The following is a 26,686-nucleotide window of genomic DNA, read 5'->3' on the forward strand; positions in this document are numbered from 1 at the left end:
GGCTTCCCCTGTCAACTTGAGTCTGGCTACATTGACCAATAGATCATCCGGCCAGGCACACGTGCGACCCACATCACGAATATTTTGTAACAACATAGCTACATTTTTGTGGGACTTCCCAGAAAAGGTGGGAATGAAATCAGCCGCAGGAAAATTGCTTACAGTCGCCATGTTAGCAGAAATTGTGGCGTTTGTATTAGAGACAGAATTAGTGTTAGTTGCCTCTGTTTGAGCATTTGTTACAGGGGTTGAGCTAGCCACAGGTATGGAAGTTCGCGCACTAGCTTCCAGCGTCTGTTTCAAGACGCGGTTTTGCTCAAGTAGTTCCTGATTTTGTGCGAATAACTGGCGCATTTGTGCATTTATGGCCTCGAGTGGGTCTTGCGAGGCAGGTGCCTCTACGGGGGTATCCCGTTCCGTCGCTCGTGTTCCCATCGGCATGTTTACAATTTTATGGGACGCTAGTGACCAGAAAAAAGTAATGATCGTTACAAAAAAAGGACAGCCACAAAGATTCTCAATCCAGCGGCGGAAGATCGTCGAAGCTATAGTTGTAAGCATCGCGGCGACTTACATGGCGATGGAGGCGGTGCGACGCAGTGGTGGCGGCGACGGCGTGGTGCAGTGGCTGCGGCGGCGGCGGTCGGCGGGCGGCAACGGCGTCCGGATCCTCGGGCGGCGGCGAATGTGTTGGCGGCGGACGGCGCTGGCTCGGCCGGTCGGCGATGGCGGCAGCCCCTGGCACGTCGGTGACAGCGGCAGGCGGCGGCGGCGTCGCGGCGGCGGCTGGCGCGGCGGCGGATGACGGCGGCCCGGCCGGTCGCGAAGCGCAGCGCAGGCCCCTCGAACTCAGGCAGCGGGCAGAGGGCAGCGCGGCGGCGTGCGGCTCACGTGGCTGACTAGCGTGGGCTGCACCGCTGCAGCGCGGCCCTGTGCGTGTTCACTGGCGCAGCCACGGCCCACGTGCAGCAAACGTGGCGGCCGGTTGGCGCATTCCATGCGCGAAGTGTACGGCGTCTTGCCGGGAAAAATTTAGTGTAGCGACAAAGTCACTACGGGAACGCATCCCACTTCTGACACCAGTTGTACAGGATGGCGGGTATGGGCAGGCGGTGGGCGTTATGGAATAATAGAGTAATTTTTAGAGAAAGGCCATTTATTGGCTAAAACATGTTGAAAGGGGGCTACATAGGCCTACGGAGGTGAGGGTGAGCCAGAGCTTACAATTTGGCGAACATTGTTCGCGAAGCTACCGAAAATGGTTGTCTGCCGAAACTAAGTCCACAGTGCCGCAGCACCGGGAGATGTTCAGTGCTACAGGGCGCGCATCCGACTTGCGGGTGAGCAAGAATACCAGAGAGCGTGCCCGGCGACGGGCGGCCGGGTATATTCGACGCACCACGCGGCTTCCTCCACCGTGATTGGTCAGGACCGAGCAAACCGTGCGGGCGGCATGGAACTTTCCAGAGCGTTGCCTGCTAAGCGACGCCTCGAGCGGCGTTACCTCGTCAGCACATGAGAGAGGCGTGTGAACAAGGTGCCCTTCATCGGTGCTGACTTCCTGTTACTAAACCGTGGGACGAAAGAATTTACAGGCAGCTAACGCTGCCGGCCGTGGCTTGGCCGCAATGGAAAAATGAAGTTACTGGTTGGAGGCTCATATAATAAAGTAAAATCTCCTATTGTCTGGCTCATCCTTTACAGCATTGTGCCTTTTGTATTTAATACCGATGCAATTTCTGGGGTTCATCGTCAATGTGAAGTTCCAAGGGATACAGTAAACCTGAATTGAAACATAAGAATTATAAAATTTTTCTCACGGGAAAGGCTCAACACATAGACAGTAAGGAAGAGTCAGTCTTCTAGTACGTAAGTCGGAATTGTGCCTTTTGTATTAATTTCCGATGAAATTTCTGTGTTTCATACTCAATGTGAAGGTCCAAGGGGTACAGTAAACCTGAATTGAAGCATCGGAATCCAAAACTGGTCTCACACGAAAGGCTCAAAACATAGAGAGTAAGAAGAGTCAACCTTCGTGTACCAAAGTCCGCATTGAGACTTTCGTATTTAATTCCGAAGCAATTTCTGTGTTTTATCGTCAATGTGAGGGTCCAAGGGATACAGTAAACCTATAATGAAGCATCGGAATCTTAAACTGGTCTCACAGGAACGGCTCAAAACATAAACACTAAGAAGAGTCAGTCTTCTTGTAATTAAGTCGGCATTGTGCTTTTTGTATTTAATTCCGATGCAATTTCTGTGTTTCATCGTCAATGTGAAGGTCCAAGGGATACAGTAAACCTCACGTGAACCATGGGAATCTAAAACTAGTGTCACAGGAAAGGCTCAAAGCATAGACAGTAAGAAGAGGCAGTCTTCTTGTACTTAAGTCGGCATTGTGCCTTTTTTATTTAATTCCGGTGCAATTTCTGTGTTTCATCGCCAATGTGAAAGTGCAAGGGATACAGTAAACCTGAAGTGAAGTATCGGAATCTAAATCTGGTCTCACAGGAAAGGCTCAATACATAGACGGTAAGAAAAGTCAGTCTACTTGTACTTATGTCGGCATTGTGCCCTTTGTATTTAATTCCATTGCAATTTCTGTGTTTCATCGACAATGTGAAGCCCCAAGGGATACAGTAACCCTTAAGTGAAGCATCGGAATCTAAAACTGGTCTCACAGGAAAGAGTCAAAACATAGACAAAAAGAAGAGTCAGTCTTCTCCTACTTAAGTCGGCATTGTGCCTTTTGTATTTAAATCCGATGCAAATTCTGTGTTTCATCGTCAATGTGAAGGTCCAAGGGATACAGGTAACCTGAAGTGAGGCATCGGAATCTAAAACTGTCCTCACAGGAAAGGCTCAAAACATAGACACTAAGGAGAACCAGTCTTCTTGTACTTAAGTCGGCATTGTGCTTTTGCATTTAATTCCGATGAAATTTCTGTGGTTCATCGTCAATGTGAAGGTCCGAGGGATACAGTAAACCTTACGTGAAGCATCGGAATCTAAAACTGTTCCCATAGGAAAGGATCAAATCATAGACACTAAGAAGAGTCAGTTTTCTTGTACTTATGTCAGCATTGTGCCTTTTGTATTTAATGTCGATGCAATTTCTGTGTTTCATCGTCAATGTGAAGGTCCAAGGGGTACAGTAAACCTGAAGTGAAGAATAAGAAATATGAAATGGGTCTCACAGGAAAGGCTCAAAACATAGACTCAAAGAAGAGTCAATCTTCGTGTACCAAAGTCCGCATTGTACCTTTCGTATTTAATTCCGAAGCAATTTCTGTGTTTAAACGGGAATGTGAGGGTACAAGGGATACAGTTAACCTTTAATGAAGCATAGGAATCTAAAACTGTTCTCACAGGGAAGGGTCAAAACATAGACACTAAGAAGAGTCAGTCTCCTTGTACTTAAGTCGGCATTTGCCTTTTGTATTTAATTCCGGTGCAATCTGTGTTTCGTCGTCAATGTGAAGGTCCAAGGGGTACAGTAAACATAAAGTGAAGCTTCGGAATGCAAAACTGGTCTCACACGAAAGGCTCAATACATAGACAGTAAGAAAAATCAGTCTTCTTGTACTTATGTCGGCATTGTGCCTTTTGTATTTAATTCCGATGCAATTTCTGTGCTTCATCGTCAATGCGAGGGACCAAGGGATACAGGAAACGTCACGTGAAGCATGGGATTCTATAACTCATGTCACAGGAAAGGCTCAAAACATAGACAGAAAGAAGAGTCAGTCTTCTTGTACTTAAGTAGGCACTGTGCCTTCTGTATTTAATTTCGACGCAATTTCTGTGTTTCATCGTCAATGTGAAGGTCCAAGGGATCCAGTAAACCTGATGTGAGGCATCGTAAACCAAAACTGATGTCACAGGAAATGCTCAAAACATAGCCGGTAAGAAGAGTCAGTCTTCTCGTAATTGGCATTGTGTCTTTTGTATTTAATTCCTATGCAATTTCTGTGTGTCATCGTCAATGTGAAGGTCCAAGGGATACAGTAAACCTGAAGTGAAGAATAAGATATATATAATTTGGTCTCACGGGAAAGGCTCAAAACATGGACAGTAGGGAGGAGTCAGTCTACTAGTAATTAAGTCGGCATTGTGCCTTTTGTATTTAATCCCGATGCGATTTCTGTGTTTTATCGTCAATGTGAAGGTCCAAGGGATACAGTAAACCTATAATAAAGCATCGGAATCTAAACCTGGTCTCACAGGAGCGGCTAAAATCACAGACACTACGAAGAGTCAGTCCTCTTGTACTTAGGTCGGCATTGTGCCTTTTGTATTAAATTCCGAAGAAATATCTGTGTTTCATCGTCAGTGTGAACGTCCAAGGGATACAGTAAACCTGAAGTGAAGCATCGGAATCTAAAACTGGTCCTACAGGAAAGGCTCAAACCATAGACAGTAACAAGAGTCAGTCTTCTTGTACTTATGTCGGCATTGTGCCGTTTGTACTTTATTCCGAAGCAATTTCTGTGTTTCATCGTCAATGTGGAGGTCCCAGGGGTACAGTAAAACTGAAGTGATACGCTGCGTCGGATCTGCGCTTAGTTTTCGGTACGTCGTCGGAGACCTATTGGTCGTCGCATCCAATAGGTCTCCGACGACGTACCGAAAACTAAGCGCAGATCCGACGCAGCGTATCACTCGGAATACGAATCCATTAATCAAGGCGTCTTCTCTGCCGGCGGACATACAGAGAAACCTGCGCAACACAGAAGCCCTACCACCACGGCTGTATGGATTACCCAAGATCCATAAGAACAACGTTCCACTGAGACCGATCGTTAGCGCTCCTGGCTCACCAACGTGTAAACTGGCGAAACACTTGGCCTCTCTGCTCCAGCCACACGTGGGAAAGACCGACACATACATTAAGGACTCAGGACATTTCATTGAGAAGCTGAAGAAACTGAAACTTGCGCCAAACGACATCCTGGTCAGTTTTGATGTTGTTACGTTATTTACGAAAGTGCCACTCAGCGACGCTCTGGAGCACATCGGTTCCATGTTCCCGCAACACATCAAAAAGCTCTTCCATGCATGTCTCACCACGAGCTATTTCAAGTGGAATGGCGATTTCTACGAACAGCTGGAAGGCGTCGCCATGGGTAGTCCTCTCAGTCCAGTGGTGGGCAACTTCTTCATGGAACAATTCGAAGCACAGGCACTGGACGCGGCGACTTGCAAACCTAAGGTGTGGTACAGGTACGTCGATGATACTTTTGTGGTGTGGAGCCATGGTGAAGAACAGCTCGGTGACTTCCTAAGACACTTGAACAGCCTCCATGCCAACATAACATTTACCATGGAAGTAGAAAAGGACAAGAAACTGCCATTTCTAGACGTGCTGGTCACAAGGGACGGCGAAAACCTGGGACACAGCGTGTATCGAAAACAGACACACACGGACCGATACCTGCACAAACTGTCAAACCACCACCCGAGCCAGAAAAGAGGCATGATTAGTACGCTCGTAACGAGAGCAGGACCAATATGTGAGCCGCAACACCTCAAACGAGAAATGCAACACCTGGAAACTGTTCTGAGGAGCAATGGGTACTCCACAAATTACATTAGAAGTGTAACAGAGCCAAACACTCGGCGAAGTAAGGAACCAGAAAAAGAAATGTCGGGTACGGCCTTTCTGCCATACATTCCCAGAGTGACGGACAGAATCGGCCGTATATTGCGCAAACACGGCGTAAAGACGATTTTCAAACCGACAAGGAAGATCAAAGAGTGTCTTAGATCGGCGAAGGAGAAAAGAGACCCACTTGCAATGTCAGGAATATACCGTATACCTTGCACATGCGGAAAAGTTTATGTCGGAATGACTGGACGATCCATTAACACCAGGATCAAAGAGTATAAGCGACATTGCAGGTTGGGGCAGGTGGAGAAATCGGCCATGGCAGAGCACGCACTGAATGAGACCGACCACGTAATAAAATTCGCCGACACGGAAGTTCTGGCTGCAGAGAAGCACTATCACACGCGCTTGTTCAGAGAAGCTGTAGAAATCCAAAAACACGCGAACAGTTTCAACAAGAAACAGGAAAGTCTTAAGGTAAACGGATCCTGGCTTCCCGTACTGCAGCGAACGACCGTCGCAGGTAGCAAGAGGAGAACCGCACCGGAAATGACCGCGGAGAAGCCCTCGGACGTTGGCGTGCCAGGTACATATAGTCTGCGGCCGCGAGCTCGCCTTCAGTTCACCACCGGCAATGGAGGGTGAAGCTTTGACAATGCCAGCCACTCGTGCTGGCGAAACGTCAGAAAAATCATTAGCTGAACGTCGGCCGAAGAACCCGAGACAGAAGTCAATAGGCAAATTGTCAACAAGTGGCCACGAAAGCCTCAACAATTTTGTAATATACCTCGTCCCGAACCTTGACCAGAGACCCATGTTGACCCCGCCGACTCCTCACACACAACTCCGACTGAGTACAACTCGCAACTGCTAACTCGCAACTGCTAACTCGCAACTGAACCCAACAAGCAACTGAACACTCGCGCGGTGAAGCGCAGACTAGCAACGATAAACAAATCTCTGGTCAGAGATTCTGTCATGCCTCGCCATCGCTGCTACTGAATACATACGTGTTTCATAACCCTCCACTGGGGAGGCAAAGTTTGGCAGCGATGGTGAGTCATTTGGACTTGCATGAGCAAAAAACTTTTTCTTCACTAATTAACTTTACCATCACAGAATATTCAGATGTAGAACATGAAGTAAATGTGGTGCACATGGACCGAGTACAAAACATATTAGGCAATAACAAAATGTATATACAATGAGTATAAAACATATTAACAAATGACATAAGTGCACACGCACTGTAAAACTCTTTAGCATTTTCACAACAAATAAACATAATGGCAAAAAATCATGTTGACAAGTCACATAAGTGCACATGCACTGCAGTTCAGAACATATCAGCAAATGAACATGTACATACAATGAGTAGTAATCATATTAGAAAAATGACAAAAGTGCACACGCACTTAAATTCAGAATATATCAGCAAATAACAAAATGTATATACAATGAGTAGTAATCATGTTAGAAAATGACAAAAGTGCACACGCACTGAAAAACTCTTTAGCATTTTCACAACAAATAAACATAATGGCAAAAAAAAAAAATCATGTTGACAAGTGACGTAAGTGCACATGCACTGTAGTTCACAATATATCAGCAAATCAAAATGTACATACAATGAGTAGTGATCCTGTTAGAAAATGACAAAAGTGCACACGCACTGAAATTCAGAATATATCAGCAAATCGAAAAAAAATTATAGGCCATGAATACAAATGATGTTAGCAGAAAAATGATTGTCACTATGTTACAAGAATTAGGATAGGAAAGGGAAGGATTGCATCATGGTTGTAGCACTTTAGGTTGCACGCAGCTGCATTGAAAGTCCATATCTTTCCACAGAAGTACAACACCATGTGAGACAATCTGAAGTTCTTTTCCCAGAAGTATTTATCAGCGTACCCAAGACACTGCCGTAGTAATATTCCATGTTATCATTTTGGCAGTACATCAGGTACACCAAACAGTGGGACCATAATAACGTCTCCATCGCTCACGGTGGTGGACAGCATGTCGTGTCAACACCACGCTCTTACAAGGCACACCAACGTAGAATTAGTGCAAAAACCAAATATAGTGCTCCATGATCAAGAGGATATACAGGACAAATGGATATTACAGTAATTCAGGGTAGTTAGGTCAGAAAGTGAAGGACATTAAGTCACATACTAGTCTTCATTGGGAATTACATTAGTAGTTTGCGGCATTCATAGCCCAGTTATTGAACATTTCTGTACCATGTATGTAGTATTACAGAAAAATGTTCATTAATTGTTTTACAGACAACTTTGGCACTCATTACAAATCATCAGAAGTCATTACTTAAAACAGGAGGTAGTCAATATTACAGAATAATGTTGAAAATTAACCGTTGGTCAACCCAATACAGTAATCAGTAGCATTCATTTCCCAGTTGCAAAGCACAATTAGTAGCATTCATTTCCTAGTTACAACCCGTTATTAATTAATCATTGGTCATTTAAATACAGTAATCAGTAGCATTCTTTTCCCAGTTACAAAGCATAATCAGTAGCATTTATTTCCTAGTTACAAAGCATAATTAGTAGCATTCATTTCCTAGTTACAAAGCATTATTAATCATTGGTCATTTCAATACAGTAATCAGTAGCATTCATTTCCTAGTTACAAAGCATTATTAATTAATCATTATCCATGTCAATACAGTAATCAGTAGCATTCATTTCCCAGTTACAAAGCATAATTAGTAGCATTCATTTCCTAGTTACAAACCATAATTAATTAATTATTGTTCATCTCAATACAGTAATCAGTAGCATTCATTATTCAAGTGACATATTATTCATAGCTGATCAGAATTACTCAGAACTCTCTTGAACTGGTATCATTATTTGATACTGGTAATACATTTTTTGTTAGCAATGCATTGCTTTGGGTAATTATAGGGGAAAGCAAGAAGAAAAAAAAATTACTTATGAGTTGTTCCTGTAAATGAAAATGTGTAACATCATTCGTCATGTGTCAGCTGTGGCAAGATTATGAAACAAGTAGAGTATATGTAATCACATTCATAAATGATATAGATTTAATGAACAACTGCTTATAGCACATCAATTTCATAAATAATTTCTCCTGCAAAATATACAAAAAATGGATTACTAAGCAGAAGGAAGAAATGCATTTTATGCTGAAAAGTAGTGAACTTCGAATTAACAGGTAGCGAAATGTGTATAAAAATGTGTTCCATAGCTGTCCTTTCCAAAACCTTCCGTCATTATACTATGCTGTCAAAGCAAACTGCAACAAATACTTAAATAACTACATAGCATAAATACATAACTTCAACAATATCCTCAGCTGTAAGGAAAAAAAAACTTCATTATCCATCACTTCATTATCATAACTCCATTATTATCATCACCTGTAAAGAAAAACTTCATTATCCATAGTAGCATATTCTTCATCATTATTCATCAGCATTCATTATCATCTGCAAAAAAAAATCACTTCATTACTCATTACATAACTATTCCTTATGAAATGATAATTAAATAGACACCCTAGCTGCAAACAGGCGTTGAAAAAAAAAACTATTCCTTATCTCTAGCATATTCCATCACTAAAACTAAGATGTGTAGTTCTGTCTGACAGCCAGCATCAATCGCCTTGTATTCTGAAAAAGAAAAAATTAGTTAAGACTGCTATTCTCCGATGTGTATAGTATATTCTTGTCAATGCTTGTTAATCCTGATCCATTTACTCTTCCTCACGAGGTTTGCATCTTCTTTCGATCATTCCGAAGGTGAAATTCCCATTTCTGTTTAATTTATTTCTTTTACGCATCATTTCTTTCTGAAATTGATGAACAGAGATTAATGTCTTGCATTTAAATCATATACTCATTAAATAATGACTGGTTTATGGTAACATAATTAAGCATACAGCATAATCATGACAGAAAACGTAATATGTCAAAAACATAGATAGTGTTCAGAGGCAGAAATGTTCTCAGTGTATCACAATGTAACAGTAAAGTAGTCACGAGTTGAGATATCATAAGGCAAAATGTCAAAGTTAACTGGTGTTTGCTATATCTTAACCATTTCATAGTGCATACAAACAAAACATGAAACAATCGTATATACATAAGAAAGACAAAAAATGTGACGTTCCTTGTGTTCAGCTTGTATGTTGTGTAGTTAATAGGGGCGAGAATTAAAGACTTTAATGGAGAGAAAATTTAACAAAAATTAATATGTGACTAGATAAAATTGCATGATTATTCATAAGATACGTAAGTTTCTCTGAAAAAAATGTGCACAGTCTGATATGTAACGACAAGAAGAGCGACCTGCTAACCTTACCTTGCCGGGCACTTGCCAAGAAAAAAATACGATAATCATCAGTAATTAGTCATGTGAATATAATTGCATAAGTGATCATAAAAATTAGTAAATGGAATCATAGTATGTTAAATCATAAAGTGTCTTCAGTCAATAAAGGGTTTAATATTGGAGACATGGTGGTTGCCTTTACTTTTTCTGGTTCTCAGAGTTTCCACGTGTACAACATTGGGGTGAGGAATGCTGCGAATCCGATATGGACCTGCGTATAGAAGTTCAAATTTACTGCACCTACCTTTTCCTTTGTTGGATAAATAGTGTGTACGTATATTCGTACGTGTGTAATATTTTCTGTCCAATGTGAAAGTCACAGCGTGTACAAACCTGTTTTTGCTGTCTTCTCCGGCGCTCTGCGGCACGTTTGATGTTGTTCAGCGCAATGTCGATTATTTCGTGGTGACGTAATCGACGAGATGTAGGAAAGGTTACTAATTCTTTAATTTTGTTAGGTGGTTCAATATTTTTCAGTAAAGCAGACGGAGATATCATAGTGGATTCATTTGGAATGGAATTAATTACATCTTGGAATGAGAATATGTGTGTGTCCTAATCAATATGTCTTTTGTGGCAGTATATTCTACGCAGTTTACCAATTTCTTTCATTAATCGTTCACAAGGGTTCGAAGAAGCATGGTACTTGGATATATAGATCGGAGAAATGTTTCTAGCTCGTAACATGCGTGTCCATATAGCAGAACGAAATTGTGATCCATTATCGGAAATTACTTTCAACACATGCCCTACATGAAATAGAAAATGTTTTACAAATGCTTTCGAAACAGTTTTAGCAGTAGCTTTGCGTAACGGAGTGAAGGTAACAAATTTAGAAGTGAGTTCAACAGCGACAAAGATGTAGCAAAAACCTCTATTAGTTCTGGGAATCGGACCAAAAATGTCTACAGCGGCCATATGTCTTAATTTAACAGGTACAATGGGATACAATGGAGGAATATGTGAAGTTGTGTCTGACTTAGCTTTCTGGCAGATTTTACATGACGCTAAAACTCGTCGTATACGTTTCTCCATGTTGGTAAAATAACAGTTCTGTCTCAGTATAAGAAAACATTTTCTAGCTCCGTAATGTGCGTAACTGAAATGAGTATACCAGATTAATTTGTTAACAAATTCGTCAGGAATACATAATAACCACTTGTTGCTGTCAGGATCAGAGCGGCGAAATAGAATGTCGTTGCGTATAGTGTAATGGTTCCTAATCGTAACATTATTCTTATCTTGCCAAAGGTGTTTAATTTCTTTCCACACGTTGTCTTTACCCTGCTCTTGTGCTATGTCCTGTAATGACGACGAAATGAAATTTTCAAATGCAACTTGTTGAATGTACATGACGCTGAAATTTGCTTTGCAGAAGTTGGTTGCGATGTCTTGCTGATTGTTGCTGAGAGAACGAGGTAGGGCGTCTGCTATAACATTTTGTGTGCCGGGAATATGAACAATTGTGAAATTAAATTCCTGTAAATAAAGCTTCCATCTGCTTAATCTATCGTGTGTGAATTTAGCTGAAAGTAAAAATTGTATCGCTCTGTGATCTGTGTAGACGGTGGTATGTCTTCCATAAAGAAAGTGCCTAAATCTCGTAAAAGCCCAAACAACACATAACGTTTCCAGTTCTGTAACAGAATAATTTCGTTCAGCAGGTGACAGAATGCGACTTGCAAATGCGATGTTTTTAATTACTGTAGAGCCATCTTCTTCAATTTCCTGGAAATTATGTACGCCTAAAGCGATGTTGGAACTGTCGGTGGCAATGGAAAAATTTCTGGTAAGATCTGGGTGCGATAAAAGTGGTGCATTCAACAAGGCGTGTTTCAAATAACATTCTCGTGAACAAGATTCTGTGTGTCAAAATTATTGCTTACGTTACTGGAATATGCAACCTGTACTGTATTTAATTAAATTCTATCTGGTGTGTTATTATTTTCGGGAGGGTGCTGTGGCAGTTCCACTATTTGTACTGTTCTGTTATTTCTTCCTGACGTATTACGCTATGGATGACACTACACCTATTGTCTGGTTCGTTCATGATAATATGTTGTTGCTGATGTTGTTGCTGCTCATAAGATCGACTGTTATTAAATGTACGCTGAAAATTGTGTTCATTATTTTTACGTCTGTCATGATAGTCATTTCTATACGGTGCAGTGCGATAGGAATTGAAATAGTGTGTTTTCTGTACGTAGTTATTTCTTTGCTGCTGTGCGTTACTATTCGCTGTAGCTGAGACTACACGTGCATGCGGCGAAACATTAAAGTTTGGTTGACCTTGTAGACTGCATTGTTGGTTAGGTATGCTAAGCGGCTGACTTTCATGCTGTTGTGGTGAAGAACGTCTATTGTTACCAAAATGTGGTTGCGACTGCTGAAAATTTTGTACATACTGATGACTAATTTTTTTTTTTTTTTTTTTTTTTTTTTTTTTTTTTTTTTTTTTAATATTAAAGTTCTCGTAGTTGTCATTTCTGGAGCGTCTAATGAAAAATGTCACTTTCGGTAGGAACTTGTCTCATCGGGTTTTCTTTACACGTTTCTTAATCCTAGGTAGAGCAATAGTTAAAGAGCTGTTTTGATAGATATAAAGGACAGTAGAAGAGAAGGCAGCAGTGCAGAAAACTAAAGATGAAACAGCACTACTACAGCTCGGGGCCCTATGCACGCTACGGCACATATTCATTAAAGCGTAATGAATCCCCTGAGGTCAATTACGCGCTGTGAATAAATTTTAGTTTTTGCGTTGCAGGCAATGGCGGTAAAAATCCAAAAACAAATTGTTGTATCCTTGCTAATTCCAATTTCTGCATTATAGGCAATGCTGATGAAAATACAATAGCAAATTGTCGTATCCAGTTTAAAGCTAGTTTCTGCATTACGGGTAATAGCGGTGAAAGTACAAAAATAAATTGTTGTATACAGTGTAAATCGTGTATCTGTGCTCTGTCATTATTAAATTCCTTAGATTTTTTTACACATACAAATTGCTTATAATCAACGTTCTTATCACTGAATTTAAGGACACGTTCAGGTTTGTGTGAGAATCTGTTTGTCTGTGTCATTTCGGATTTCAAGTTGCGTAGCTTTTCAGATTTTAAGTCGCGTAGCTTTTCGGATTTTAAGTCGCGTAGTCTCTGTAAATTGCTCAAATTATACGCGCTCCGTAAGTCTGACAAATGTTCGCTAAGTGGCGTATTCTGTGACGTATTGGTGACTGAAATAGTTTTCAATTCTGTTACTTTAATACTTTCGTCAAATTTCCAGTGACTCTAAATTAAACTCGTCGCGTATCTGTACTGCGTTTTTAGGGCATTGTTCAGTGACTGCATTAATTTCGTGTATCTGTGTTGCGTTTGCTGAACATTGTTCAGTGACTGCACTAATTTCGTCTATATGTGATTCTGTTGTGGTTACATGTCTATTATCTAATTCTTGTGCAACAGTTCCAACTTCCTTATTACTGTTACTTGCACAAGCCTTAGTATCCTCACGTAACTGTGCTTTAGTGTCATGACATTGTACGGTAACCGCTGTAATCTGTTCCCTAACTTGTTTGTTCTGTTGGTTAAGGTTGTCTTGTTTTTCGTTCGGCTGTTGGCAACTTTCATACCACTGTTTGATCATTTCACTAAGTTGTGTGAAATACTTGCCTATTATTTCATTAAGCTGTCTGGAATTGTTGTCTATCATTTCATTCATCTTTTCGGAAAAGTTGTCAGGTTTTTCTTTAAGTGGTTTATCCGATTCATTAAAGTTATCTTGTTTTTCATTTACCAATAATGCCTCAACTCGTTCCGTTCCAAAATTACCTACTCTATTCTCTGTACAATGTGATGGAGTATCTGCAATTGTCGCGTTTTGTATGACCATTTGGTCATTCTGTAATTTACAAAAAGGTTTGCCAGTCGAATGTACACTGTCGGTCACTATTTCGGAATTAAATAAATCCGTCCTACTTTGAGTATCCTGTTCATTTTCATTAGAAAAATTTGTCTGCTCGTCACGTAAATCCTGAAAACCGGTTGTGTTAACCTGGGCAGCGCTCACTTCAACAGGACGCCCCGCGTCGTCGATTGTCGTCAAATCAACAGAGGACATAACCGAGTTTGTTTGTTCATCATTAAGACAAAAATCATCATTAGTGGTTGGAACGCACTTATTGTCAGTGAACGCAGGATTGTCATCATTACACTGCGCGCCACAAGTACAATCGGTCAAGTTCTTTAAGTCGACCATTTCACTCATTATACCTCGCGATGCACTATTAATAGTTTTTCGCGGCATTTTTACAATAGTCACAATTATTCACAAATGAAATAAGCACAATGCAAAAAGCAACAAACAACAAATACAACAGACAGCAACGAATTGCCGACGATCTGTGGAAGAAAATCACAAAATTAGTAAAAGCGTTGCGCCAAATGCTAAGTATATTTAGTAAATATGAGCAGATATCTGGCTACTTTTCAGAAGATTCTCAAAGAAATACGATCCTGGTCCGGATGTCGCCAAGTGTAATCTCCCCAGAGATTTTTACAAAACAATATAAATGTTACTGTGAATAGATCAAAGTGTGACTTCTCAGCAAAAATAAAAGAAAAGTCTATGATACTAAAAATGTGCAAAAATGTTAAGTCCCTACAAAATTAACGCTAAAATGAACCTGATAAATTTTATAAGGGCAGCACCGCTGACCCTAGGCCCTGTGCAATAATTAATCTGATAAATTGATTCAGGGAGGAAAAGCATAGGAAATATTGTTTCAATTGTAATGATTCTTTTCTTAAAAAAGATTGCTTTGAAAACAAAATTATTACTGGGGCATTTCTTGAACAAATTAATTACAATTAACAGATGTTATTGGCTGAGCGCAATGCTGCTTCACTACCTTATTTAACAATATACCTCGTCCCGAACCTTGACCAGAGACTCATGTCGACCCCCGCCGACTCCTCACACACAACTCCGACTGAGTACAACTCGCAACTGCTAACTCGCAACTAAACCCAACAAGCAACTGAACACTCGCGCGGTCAACCGCAGACTAGCAACGATAAACAAATCTCTGGTCAGAGATTCTGTCATGTCTCGCCATCGCTGCTACTGAATACACACGTGTTTCAAAGCATCGGAATCTAAAACTTGTCTCACAGGAAAGGCTCAAACCATAGTCAGTAAGAAGAGTCAGTCTTCATGTACTTGAGTCACCATTGTGCCTTTTGTATTAAATTCCGATGCAATTTCGGTGTTTCATCGTCAATATGAAGGTCCAAGGGATAACATAAACCTGAACTGAAGCATCGGAATATCAACTTCCCTCACAGGAAAGGCTCACAACATAGACAGTAAGAAGACTCAGTCTTCTTGTACTTAAGTCGTCATTGTGGGTTTTTTATTTAATTCCGATGCATTTTCTGTGTTTCATCGTCAATGTGAAAGTCCAAGGGATACAGTAAACCTGCAGTGAAGCATCGGAATCTAAAACTGGTCTCACAGGAAAGGCTCAAAACGTAGACAGTATCAAGAGTGAGTCTTCTTGTACTAAAGTCGGCATTGTGCCTTTTGTATTTAATTTCGATGGAATTTCTGTGTTTCATCGTGAATGTGTGGGTCCAAGGGATACAGTAACCCTGAAGTGAAGCTTAGGAATCTGAAACTGGTCTCATAGGAAAGGCTCAAAACACAGACAGCAAGAGGATTCATTTTTGTTGTAATTAAGTCGGCCATGTGCCTTATTTCCTTTATTCCGATGCAATTTCTGTGTTTCATCGTCAATGTAAAGGTCCCAGGGATACAGTATACCTGAAGTGAAGCATCGGAAACCAAAACTGGTCTCACAGGAAATGCTCAAAACGTAGACAGTAAGAAGAGTCAGTCTTCTTGTACTTAAGTCGGCATTGTGCCATCCGTATTTATTTCCGATTCAAATTCTGTGTTTCATCGTCAATGTGAAGGTCCAAGGGATACAGTAAACGTGCAGTGAAGCATCGGAATCTAAAACTGGTCTCACAGGAGAGGCTCAAAACGTAGACAGTAACAAGAGTCAGTCGTCTTGAACTTAAGTAGGCATTGTGCTTTTTGTATTTAATTCCGATGCAATTTCTGTATTTCACCGTCAGTGTGAAGGTCCAAGGGATACAGGAAACCTGAAGTGAAGCATCGGGGTCTAAAACTGGTATCACAGGAAAAGCGCAAAACATAGACGGTAAGAAGACTCACTCTTCTTGTACTTAAGTCGGCAATGTGCCTTTTGCATTTAATTCCGATGCAATATCTGTGTTTTATTGTCAGTGTGAAGGTCCAAGGGATGCAATAAACCTGAAGTGAAGTATCGCAATCTAAAACTGGTCTCACAGGAAAGACTCAGAACATAGACAGTAAGAAGAGTCAGTCATCTTGTACTGAGGTCGGCATTGTGTTTTTTGTATTTAATTCCGATGCAATTTCTGTGTATCGTCGTCAATGTGTAGGTCCAAGGGGTACAGTAAACCTGAAGTGAAGCATCGGAATCTAAAACTGGTCTCACAGGAAAGTCCCAAAACATAGACAATAAGAAGAGTCAGTCTTCTTGTACTTATGTCGGTATTGTGCCCTTTGTATCTAATTCCAATGCAATTTCTGTGTCTAATCGTCGATGTGAAGGTAGAAGGGAAACAGTAAACCTGAAGTGAAGCATCGGAATCTAAAACTGTTCTGACAGGAAAAGCTCAAATCATAGACAGTAAGAAGAGTCAGTCTTCTTGTACTTAAGTCGGCATTGTGCCTTTTTTATTTAATTACGATGCAATTTCTGTGATTCATCGCCAATGTGAAAGGCCAAGGGATACAGTAAACCTGACGTGAAGTATGGGAATCTATAGCTGGTGTCACAGGAAAGGGTCAGATCATAGACAGTAAGAAGATTGAGTCTCCTTATATTTATGTCGGCATTGTGCCTTTTGAATTTAATTACAATGCAATTTCTGTGTTTCACGCCAATGTGAAAGTCCAAGGGATACAGTAAACTTGATACGATGGATCGGAATCTAAAACTGGTCTCACAGAAAAGGCTCAAACCATAGTCAGTAAGAGGGGTCAGTCTTCTTGTACTTGAGTCGGCATTGTGCCTTTTGTATTTAATTCCGATGAAATTTCTGTGTTTCATCGACAATGTGAAGTTCAAGGGATACAGTAAACCTGAAGAGAAGCAACGGAAACAAAAGCTGGTCTCACGGTTAAGGCTGAAAACATAGACAGTACGGAGAGTCTGTCTTCTTGTACTTAAGTCGGTATTATGCCCTTTGTATCTAATTCCGATGCAATTTCTGTGTCTAATCGTCGGGATACAGTAAACCTGAAGTGAAGCATCGGAATCTAAAACTGTTCTGTCAGGAAAAGCTCAAAACATTGACATCAAGAAGAGTCAGTCTTCTTGTACCTAAGTCGGCCATGTGCCTTTTGTCCTTTATTCCGATGCAATTTGTGTGTTTCATCGTCAATGTAAAGGTCTCAGGGATACAGTAAACCTGAAGTGAGGCATCGGAATCCAAAACTGGCCTCACAGGAAATGCTCAAACCATAGACACTAAGAAGAGTCAGTCTTCTTATACTTAAGTCGGCATTGTCACCGCCAGACACCACACTTGCTAGGTGGTAGTTTTAAATCGGCCGCAGTCCATTAGTACATATCGGACTCACGTGTCGCCACTGTGTGATCTCAGACCGAGCGCCACCACAAGGCAGGTCTCGAGTTACGGACTAGCACTCGCCCCAGTTGTACGGACGACGTAGCTAGCGATGCACAGTGACGAAGCCTCACTCATTTGCAGAGCAGATAGTTAGAATAGCCTTTAACTAAGTCAATGGCTACGACCTAGCAAGGCGCCATTAGTAACATTGCATGTATCTAAAGAGTCACACTTGTATCGCCACAATCTCCAGATGTACGACAAGGATGGATTAAAGTTAAGTATTCCAGAAGCTACGTACTTTTCTTTATAGCATTCATTACGTATCCTGTTTCAGACCTCACGCCATCCTGCTTTAGCTTAGCGCATGCCTTTCGGCTTCCTCTCATTGTGTCTAGGCTGTCTTGTCTAGACACAACATTTTTGTCGACGAGTCAAAAAAGGGTCTTGTTCTTTCTACTTGCTTACATTTACTTGTCATGGCTTCGCCAGATGTACTGTCCGAATTTTATCGCTTGCAGAATCAGCAGACGCAGGCGTTATTGGATGCCCTTGGACAGCTCGTCCAGGGTCAACGTGCACTGCAAAACGAGTCGGCCGCCGCCGCTTCACCGCTACCGCAGCCACAACATGCTGTTGCACCCACGTTCCGGCATTTTGACCCAGCTAAGGAAACATGGACGGAGTGGTCACGCCAGTTTGTATTTCATCTCGCCGCCTACAGAATTCAAGGTAACGAGCGGCAGCCTCATTTATTGTCGTGTGTAGGGGTGCAAACGTACCGTGTGATAGTGAAATTATTTCCCCGACGCGACGTAGCAACTCTGTCCAACGAAGAAATTTTGTCTGCTTTAGATGCCTATTTCAAAGAAACAGTCAATGTAGTTGCAAAAAGCTATACTTTCTTTCGTACAAAACGTACGGCCGGTCAAACTAATAGGGAGTGGGTTGCAACATTGCTAGGCCTTACAAGGGATTGTGCTTTTGAGTGTGAATGTGGACTCCCTTATTCCGATACTATGGTACGTGATGCAATAGCACAGAACGTTTCTGATGTTCGTATAAGGAAACAGTTTTTGAAACTCGTCAATCCCTCCCTTCAACAAGTGATAGACATATTGGATAGACAAGACACGCTTGACTTTGCTCAGGAATCATTTGAAACTTCGCTGGCCGTGTGTCACATTAACCAGCCCGCCGGGCGCGCTGCACAGAACGGTTAACTGCCCTCGCACACGTCCGCGCAGCTGCCGCCACGCTCTAAACCAGGTGTGCCGCGCCAGCATACAAATGCAGTGAAATCATGCCCGCGGTGTGTTACTAGACATTCGCGTGAAAATTGACCGTCACGCCAAGCTATTTGCTTTTTCTGTAATAAGAAAGGACATGTTCAAAAGGTTTGCCAGAAAAAGCTCAGATCAGACACTCTTCACCATTCCAGGCCCTTTGCTTCGCGCCGGAATCGAACCAAGAATACTCAGGCTCGTGGACCTTCACCCCTGGACATTCATGTAGTTACTTCCACTCCGTCCAGTGCCACTTTCTCTAACAGTGACTGTGTTCGTCCCCCAAAAAGTGTGCGTCGACGTCGCCGGAAATCACGTCACTTAGCAAGTGATGCTGTACCTGTATCAGTTCAAATTGCACGAGACAGTCTCTCTTGTCGTCAGCAGGACAATAAACTTTTTGTAGATTTGGACTTTAATGGCAAGGTCATACCATTCCAGCTCGATACCGGAGCTGCAGCTTCATTGATCAATCACGACACGTACAAACAACTGGGCAAACCTCCGTTGCGTGCCGCCACTGTTAAGTTACATAGTTATTCAGGACAGCAGATCCCTGTGTTAGGACAGTGCACTCTTCTTGCAACATACAAGGGACAAACAAAACTTGTGTCATTTTACGTTCTTCGTTCTCCTACTGCAGTGAACTTGTTTGGTTTAGATTTATTTCAGTTGTTTAACATGTCTATAGTAAATCAGGTCCTATCAGTGAATCAGACTGTGCCTTCAGACAGTGTTTCTCGTCTGTGTGAAGAATTTGCAGACATTTTGGCACTGGGCTTAGGTTGCGCTCAGAAGTATGAAGCACATTTGGAACTGAAAGTCAACGCACAACCGAAATTTTTCAGAGCGCGCAATGTTCCTCACGCATTGCGTGATAAGGTCGCGAGAACCTTACATGATTTGGAATCACAAGGTGTGAATGAATGTGCGCAATGCCTCTTCCATTTCAGCTCCGCTTCATCGCTTACGCTGTACAGGTGTTCCGTTCGCCTGGACGACGGAATGCGAACGCGCCTTTCGCCAGTTGAAATCGGCGTTGCTTTCAAATACTTGCCTTACGCCATTCGATCCCCAGAAACCCATTTTGTTGATGATAGATGCATCGGCTTTCGGGATCGGTGCTGTGCTTGCGCACAGAGATGGGTCGCATGATCGCCCTATTGCCTTTGCGTCCAAATTGCTCTGTCTGCGCAAAGAAATTACTCGCAGATAAAGAAGCTTTGGCTCTCGTCTTTGGTGTTACAAAGTTTCATGATTTCTTGTATGGTCGTCACTTTACCGTCATCACAGACCACAAACCTTTGACATCGCTTTTTCATCCGACCAAGCCTGTACCTCCGCGTACAGCGCAGAAATTCATTCGCTGGTCTATTTTCCTCCCGCAGTACCGCTACGATATCTTGTATCGGTCCACTGCTAAGCACGGAAACGCCGATGCGTTGTCCCGGTTGCCTGTTGCTGAGGATAGAGCGTTCGATTCTTCCGAACTTGCTTGCATGTTCATTGATTCGGAAACCGATTAAGTGGTCGAATCGTTTCCGATTGATTTTCGTCGTGTCGCTACAGCCACAGCTGCTGACCAGGTCCTTGCTACTGTTTTGCGTTTTGTTGCTACGCAATGGCCTTTGTCAAAGCCTCGGATCGAGGATCCGTTGTTTCACCGATTTTTTGCTCACAAGGAGAGACTTTTTGTTCGACGTGGTGTTTTGTTGTTGCGTTCTGATAATGATCAGTCCAGAGTCGTGGTCCCACTTTCGTTACAGTCCTCTGTTTTACAGCTTCTTCACCAAGGACGTTGGGGTATAGTGCGAACGAAACAACTTGCTCGTCAGCACTGTACTTGGTTCGGAATCGATGCTGCGATTACGAATATGTGTTCTTCTTGCATGGCGTGTGCCGAACAACAATCCGCACCGCCGCAGAAAGTCTTTGCATGGCCACAAGCAACTTCCCCTTGGCAACGCTTGCACATCGATTTTGCTGGTCCATTCTGGAATGCTCGATGGTTGGTTCTGGTAGATGCCTTCAGTAATTTTCCTTTTGTTGTACGGATGTCTTCCACGACGTCAACTGCCACCATCCAAGCGTTGTCTGCTATCTTTTGCATTGAAGGTCTTCCGCAGACTATTGTTTCCGACAATGGCCCATAATCCATGTCCACAGAATTTCAGTCATTCTGCCAGGCCAATGGTATTCAACATCTGACATCCGCGCCGTTTTCGCCTCAGTCAAACGGTGCCGCTGAACGATTGGTCCAGACTTTCAAGTCCCAGATGTTGAAGCTAAAAGAGTCGCATTCTCGGGAGGACGCGTTGTTGCTATTTTTGTCATCGTATCGCTCTCAGCCCCGAGATGGTCGCTCGCCGGCTGAGTTGCACCACGGTCGTCCTCATCGAACCTTGATGTCGTTGTTGCACCCGCCGCATCAGGTTCCTGTGCAGCGGCAGACTTCTGCTTTTGCTCCAGGCGACGTTGTATTCTATCGCAACTATCGAGGTTCACGGCGTTGGCTCGCAGGGCGCATTCTTCGCTGCCTCGGCCGCGCGATGTATTTGGTTTTGGGGGCCTCTGGTGAGGTGCGTCGGCATCTCAATCAGCTACGCTTTTGTCGTCGCACGTGTTCTGCCGCTCCCCGTCTGCTTTCAGTGACGGTGCCGTCCGGTCAGCGCCCTGGGGACCCATCTACTGGCTCTCCTCATCCCCAGGTGTTACCGACGCTGCCTTCCCTTTTGCCCCATGGCGACGCGTCGCCGTCGCCGCCGCCGCCGCCGCCGCTTTGTCTACCGCCGGCGCCGCCCGCAGTGGACGCTTCGCTGCAGCCGCCAAGCGCCTCCCTGGGACACGCGCCGCCGATCGCTTCCCGTGACCAGCCGTCCCCCGCCATGGAACTCTTGCCCGCTCCGGACCACATAGCGTCTTTGCGCGTCGGGTACCCCGACGCAATGGAGGTCGACCCTTCGGCCCCTCCTACCTCTTTACGGGCGCATACACCGCATGTTGACGTGCACCCTGGACTAGGTTTTCAGGCGTTTCCTAGCTCCCTCGGACCGAATGGCCGGGTGCGGGTGGCACAGCCTCGCCTGCTGTTAGGCTCCCCTCCTCATCGCATACGTCAACATGGGGTCCTCCCCACGGCGGGCGGAAGCCTTATAACACGGCCGTTCGCCGATTTGCGGGGGAGGAATGTGGTGTCACCGCCAAATACCACACTTGCTGGGTGGTAGTTTTAAATCGGCCGCGGCCCATTAGTACATACCGGACCCGCGCGTCGCCACTGTGTGATCGCAGACCGAGCACCACCACAAGGCAGGTCTCGAGATATGGACTAGCACTCGCCCCAGTTGTACAGACGACGTAGCTAGCGATGCACAGTGACAAAGCCTCGCTCATTTGCAGAGCAGATAGTTAGAATAGCCTTCAGCTAAGTCAATGGCTACGACCTAGCAAGGCGCCATTAGTAACATTGCATGTATCTAAAGAGTCTCACTTGTATCGCCACAATCTCCAGATGTACCACAAGGATGGATTAAAGTTAAGTATTCCAGAAGATACGTACTTTTCTTTATAGCATTCATTACGTATCCTGTTTCAGACCTCACGCCATCCTGCTTTAGCTTAGCGCGTGCCTTTCGGGTTACTCTCATTGTGTCTAGGCTGTCTTGTCTAGACACAACATTTTTGATGCAATTTCTGTGTTTCATCGTCAATGTGAAGCTCCAAGGGATACAGTAAACCTGAAGTGAAGCATCGGAATCTAAAACTGGGCTCACAGGAAAGTCCTAAAACATAGATAATAAGAAGAGGCAGTCTTCTTGTACTTAAGTCGGCAATGTGCCTTTTGTATTTAATTCCGATGCAATATCTGTGTTTCCTCGTCGATGTGAAGGTCCAAGGGGTACAGTAAACCTGAAGTGAAGCATCGGAATCTAAAACTGGTCTCACTGGAAAGGCTCAAACATAGACACTCAGAAGAGTCAGTCTTGTTGTACTTAAGTCAGCATTGTTCCTTTTGTATTTAATTGCGATGCAATTTCTGTGGTTCATCGTCAATGTGAAGGTCCAAGAGATACAGTAAACCTGAATTGAAGCATAAGAATTAAAAACTGGTCTCTCGGGAAAGGCCCAAATCATAGACAGTAAGAAGAGTCAGTCTTCTTTTACTGAAGTCGGCATTGTGCCTTTTTTATTTAATTCCGGTGCAATTTCTGTGCTACATCGTCAATGTCGAAAACCAAGGGATACAGTGAACCTGAAGGGAAGCATCGGAATCTAAAACTGGTCTCACATTAAAGGCTTAAATCATAGACAGTAAGAAGAGTCTGTCTTCTTGTAGTTAAGTCGGCATTGTGCCTTTTGTATTTAATTCAGATGCAATTTCAGTGTTTCATCGACCACGTGAAGTTCCAAGGGACACAGTAAACCTGAAGTGAAGCATCGGAATATAAAACTGGTCTCACAGTTAAGGCTCAAAACATAGACAGTAAGAAGAGTCGGTCTTCTTGTACTTAATCAGCATTGTGCCTGCTGTATTTACACCGATGCAATTTCTGCTTTTCATCGTCAATGTATCAAGGGATACAGTAAACCTGAAGTGAAGCATCGGAATCTAAAACTGGTCTGACAGTAAAGGCTCAAAGCATAGACAGTAAGAAGAGTCAGTCTTCTTGAACTGAAGTCGGCATTGCGTTATTTGTATTTAATTCCGAATCAATTTCTGTGTTTCATCGTCAATGTGAATTTCCAAGGGATAGAGTAAACCTGACGTGAAGCATCGGAATATAAAACTGGTCTTACAGGAAAGGCTCAAATCGTAATCAGTAAGAAGGGTCAGTCTTTCGTGCTTAAGTCGGCATTGTGCCTTTGTATTTAATTCAGATGCAATTTCTGTGATTCATCGTCAATGCGAAGTTCCAAGGGGTACAGTAAACCTGAAGTGAAGCATCGGAATCCAAAACTGGTCTCACAGTAAAGGCACCAAACATAGACATTAGGAAGAGTTAGTCTTCTTGTAATTAAGTCGGCATTGTTCCATTTGTATTTATTTCCGATGTAATTTCTTCGTTTTTTCGTCAATGTGTAGGTCCAAGGGATACAGTAAATCTGATGTGAAGCATCGGAATCTAAAACTTCCCTCACAGGAAAGGCTCATAACATAGACACTAAGAATAGTCAGTCTTCATGTACTTAATTCGGCATTGTGCCTTTTGTATTTAATTCCGATGCAAATTATGTGTTTCATCGTCAATGGGAGGATCCCAGAGATACAGTAAACCTGAAGTGAAGCATCGGAAACCAAAACCGGTCTCACAGGAAAGGCTCAAATCATAGACACTAAGAAGAGTCAGTCTACTTGTACTTAAGTCGGAAAATACTTTTGTAATTAATTCCGATGCAATTTCTGTGTTTCATCGTCAATGTGAAGGTCCATGGGATACAGTAAACCTGATGTGTAGCATCGGATTCTAAATCATCCCTCTAAGGAAAAGCTCAAAACATGGACAATATGAAGAGTCAGTCTTCTCGTACTTAATTTTCATTGTGCCTTTTGTAATTAATTCCGATGCAATTTCTGTGTTTCATCGTCATTGTGAAGGTCCAAGGAGTACAGTAAACCTGATGTGAAGCATCGTGAACCAAAACTGGTCTCACAGTAAAGGCTTAAAACATAGACAGTAAGAAGAGTCAGTACTCTTGTACTTAAGTCGGTATTGTGCCATTTGTATTTAATTCCGATACAATTTCTAAATTTCATCGTCAATGTGAAGGTCCAAGGGATACTGTATACCTGAAGTGAAGCATCGGAATCTGAAACTGGTGTCACAAAAAGGCTCAAAACAGATACACCAAGAAGAGTAAGTCTTCTTGTACTTATTTCGACATTGTGCCATTTGTATTTCATTACGTTGCAATTTCTGTGTTTCATCGTCAATGAGAAGGTCCAATGAATACAGTAACCTTCAGTGAAGAATCAAAAACTGGTCGCACAGGAAAGGTTCAAATCATAGACACTACGAAGAGACAGTTTTATTGTATTTAAGTCGGCATTGTGCCTTTTGCATTTAATTCCGATGCAATATCTGTGTTTTATCGTCAATGTGAAGGTCAAAGGGATACAGTAAATCTGCAGTTGTGCATCGGAAACTAAAACTGGTGAACACAAAAAGAAAAGTCAGTTTCTTGTACTTAAGTCGGCATTGTGATTTTTGTATTTAATTCCGATGCTATTTCTGTGTTTCATCGTCAATGTGAGGGTCCAAGGTATACAGAAAACCTGAAGTGAAGCATCGGAATCAAAAACTGGTCTCACAGGAAAGACTCAGTCTTCTTGTACACTCTTTGACATAAAACTCGACCGGCGGCCGGCCGCTTCAGAGGCTAAGTCCGCGCCGATCGCGACATGGGACAATAAAACTGGCCAACTCGCTAAATCTCTAAGTCCGGTTATCTGCACAATCTGGCAACACTGCAGACTGCGGCACTTCCTGGAGGAAAACTTGTCCCATGATTGAGAAACACTAGGCTGATTACGCCTGTGGTCTAGCGGTAGCGTGCGTTGTTTCCGTTCGTAATGTCAGTGGATCGAGAGCAAGTGGCATAAAATATTTTTGTAGCCTCTTCTGTCTGAATGCTGAAGACGTGAATGTAATGGTAGCGCAGATTCAATCTATTTCGCTTTCTGACACACCGATATCAAAATTTTATCCAGTAACGATTTTGCGGCAGATTTCCTGCAGACTGTCCTCCTCTGGACGCCGTATGCGGCAAAGCTCCGGGATCCATTTGCTGGCTGCTGGCAGCGGCCGTGGCGACAGCAGCGGCGCTGCACTCCCCCGTTCTTTATCGAAAGCGCCTGCCCCCGCTCATCGCTTTTGATGATTTAAAACGCTTTATTATTAAATGTTGCTCCACAGAAAATTTCTACGATTTCCATTCACGCTCAAAAGCAAGGGAGACAGACGCCCTGATTAGTAGGCGGGTATTATATTACATTAATCGCCAAGAGTTGAGTATGGCCCGAAATTAATTTTATAGACTGGGACGAAATTAAACCACCTCGCTACATTCGATGAATTTATAAATGTTTCATACCTCGTTTCTTTTCCTTTCAAACTCAAATATTTGTGCAACTTTTGGTCAATGTTCGGATGTTTTCGTCAAGCCGGGGTGAGCGTCTGTGGTGTGAAGTGTATTACAGTTCTTGTTTCATTCCTTATGGTAACTCTATGCGATAAACTGTGTGAATACCTTGCTCTGTAGCAGTGCAGGAACACTGCACATTTGGAGTTCCATGTATGGGTTCATGAAGTATTTAATGTTGATCGGAAGTGATAGTTAAGGTCATCAGATTTAGACCAGAAAAATTTGTCGTTTTGGAGGTTTCAGAGAACAGAAAGGAATTGCTAACACCGGTGTTAGAAAACGCCTACAGTTAAATGCTATTGCAAAAATTTAGAAGAGGGGAACTATATTAATCAACATGTGGACTTCATAAACAACCTTCTGACATGTTAGACCTATATGACGAACAAAACTCAAATTCATATCGTTGACAGTCGCTTTGAATCTTTTCAGGATCTATTTTACAGTGAAGCACCTTGGCATTTGCAAAGCAGACATCCATGATATTAACTTGATTTACTAAGTCGAATCGGACGAAGATTCATGTTTAAAGGCATTCTTCAGATTTCGTATAAAGAATTTTTACTAGCTGTTTGCAACTCC

At 42.7% G+C, this 26,686-nt stretch overlaps 1 protein-coding gene across 1 annotated transcript in view; it reads left to right on the forward strand.

Moving 5' to 3' along the window:
• Positions 1–725: 725 nt before the first annotated feature.
• The window catches only part of LOC124712493 (uncharacterized PE-PGRS family protein PE_PGRS54-like), a 180,368-nt gene continuing 154,407 nt past the window's right edge, over positions 726–26,686 (forward strand). The window contains exon 1 of the mRNA XM_047242787.1: positions 726–838. Coding sequence (XP_047098743.1) covers positions 726–838 — 113 coding nt within the window. The remainder of the gene's footprint in view (positions 839–26,686) is intronic.

Source organism: Schistocerca piceifrons, chromosome 8 (assembly GCF_021461385.2).
Source record: "Schistocerca piceifrons isolate TAMUIC-IGC-003096 chromosome 8, iqSchPice1.1, whole genome shotgun sequence".
Classification (NCBI taxonomy): Eukaryota; Metazoa; Arthropoda; class Insecta; order Orthoptera; family Acrididae; genus Schistocerca; species Schistocerca piceifrons.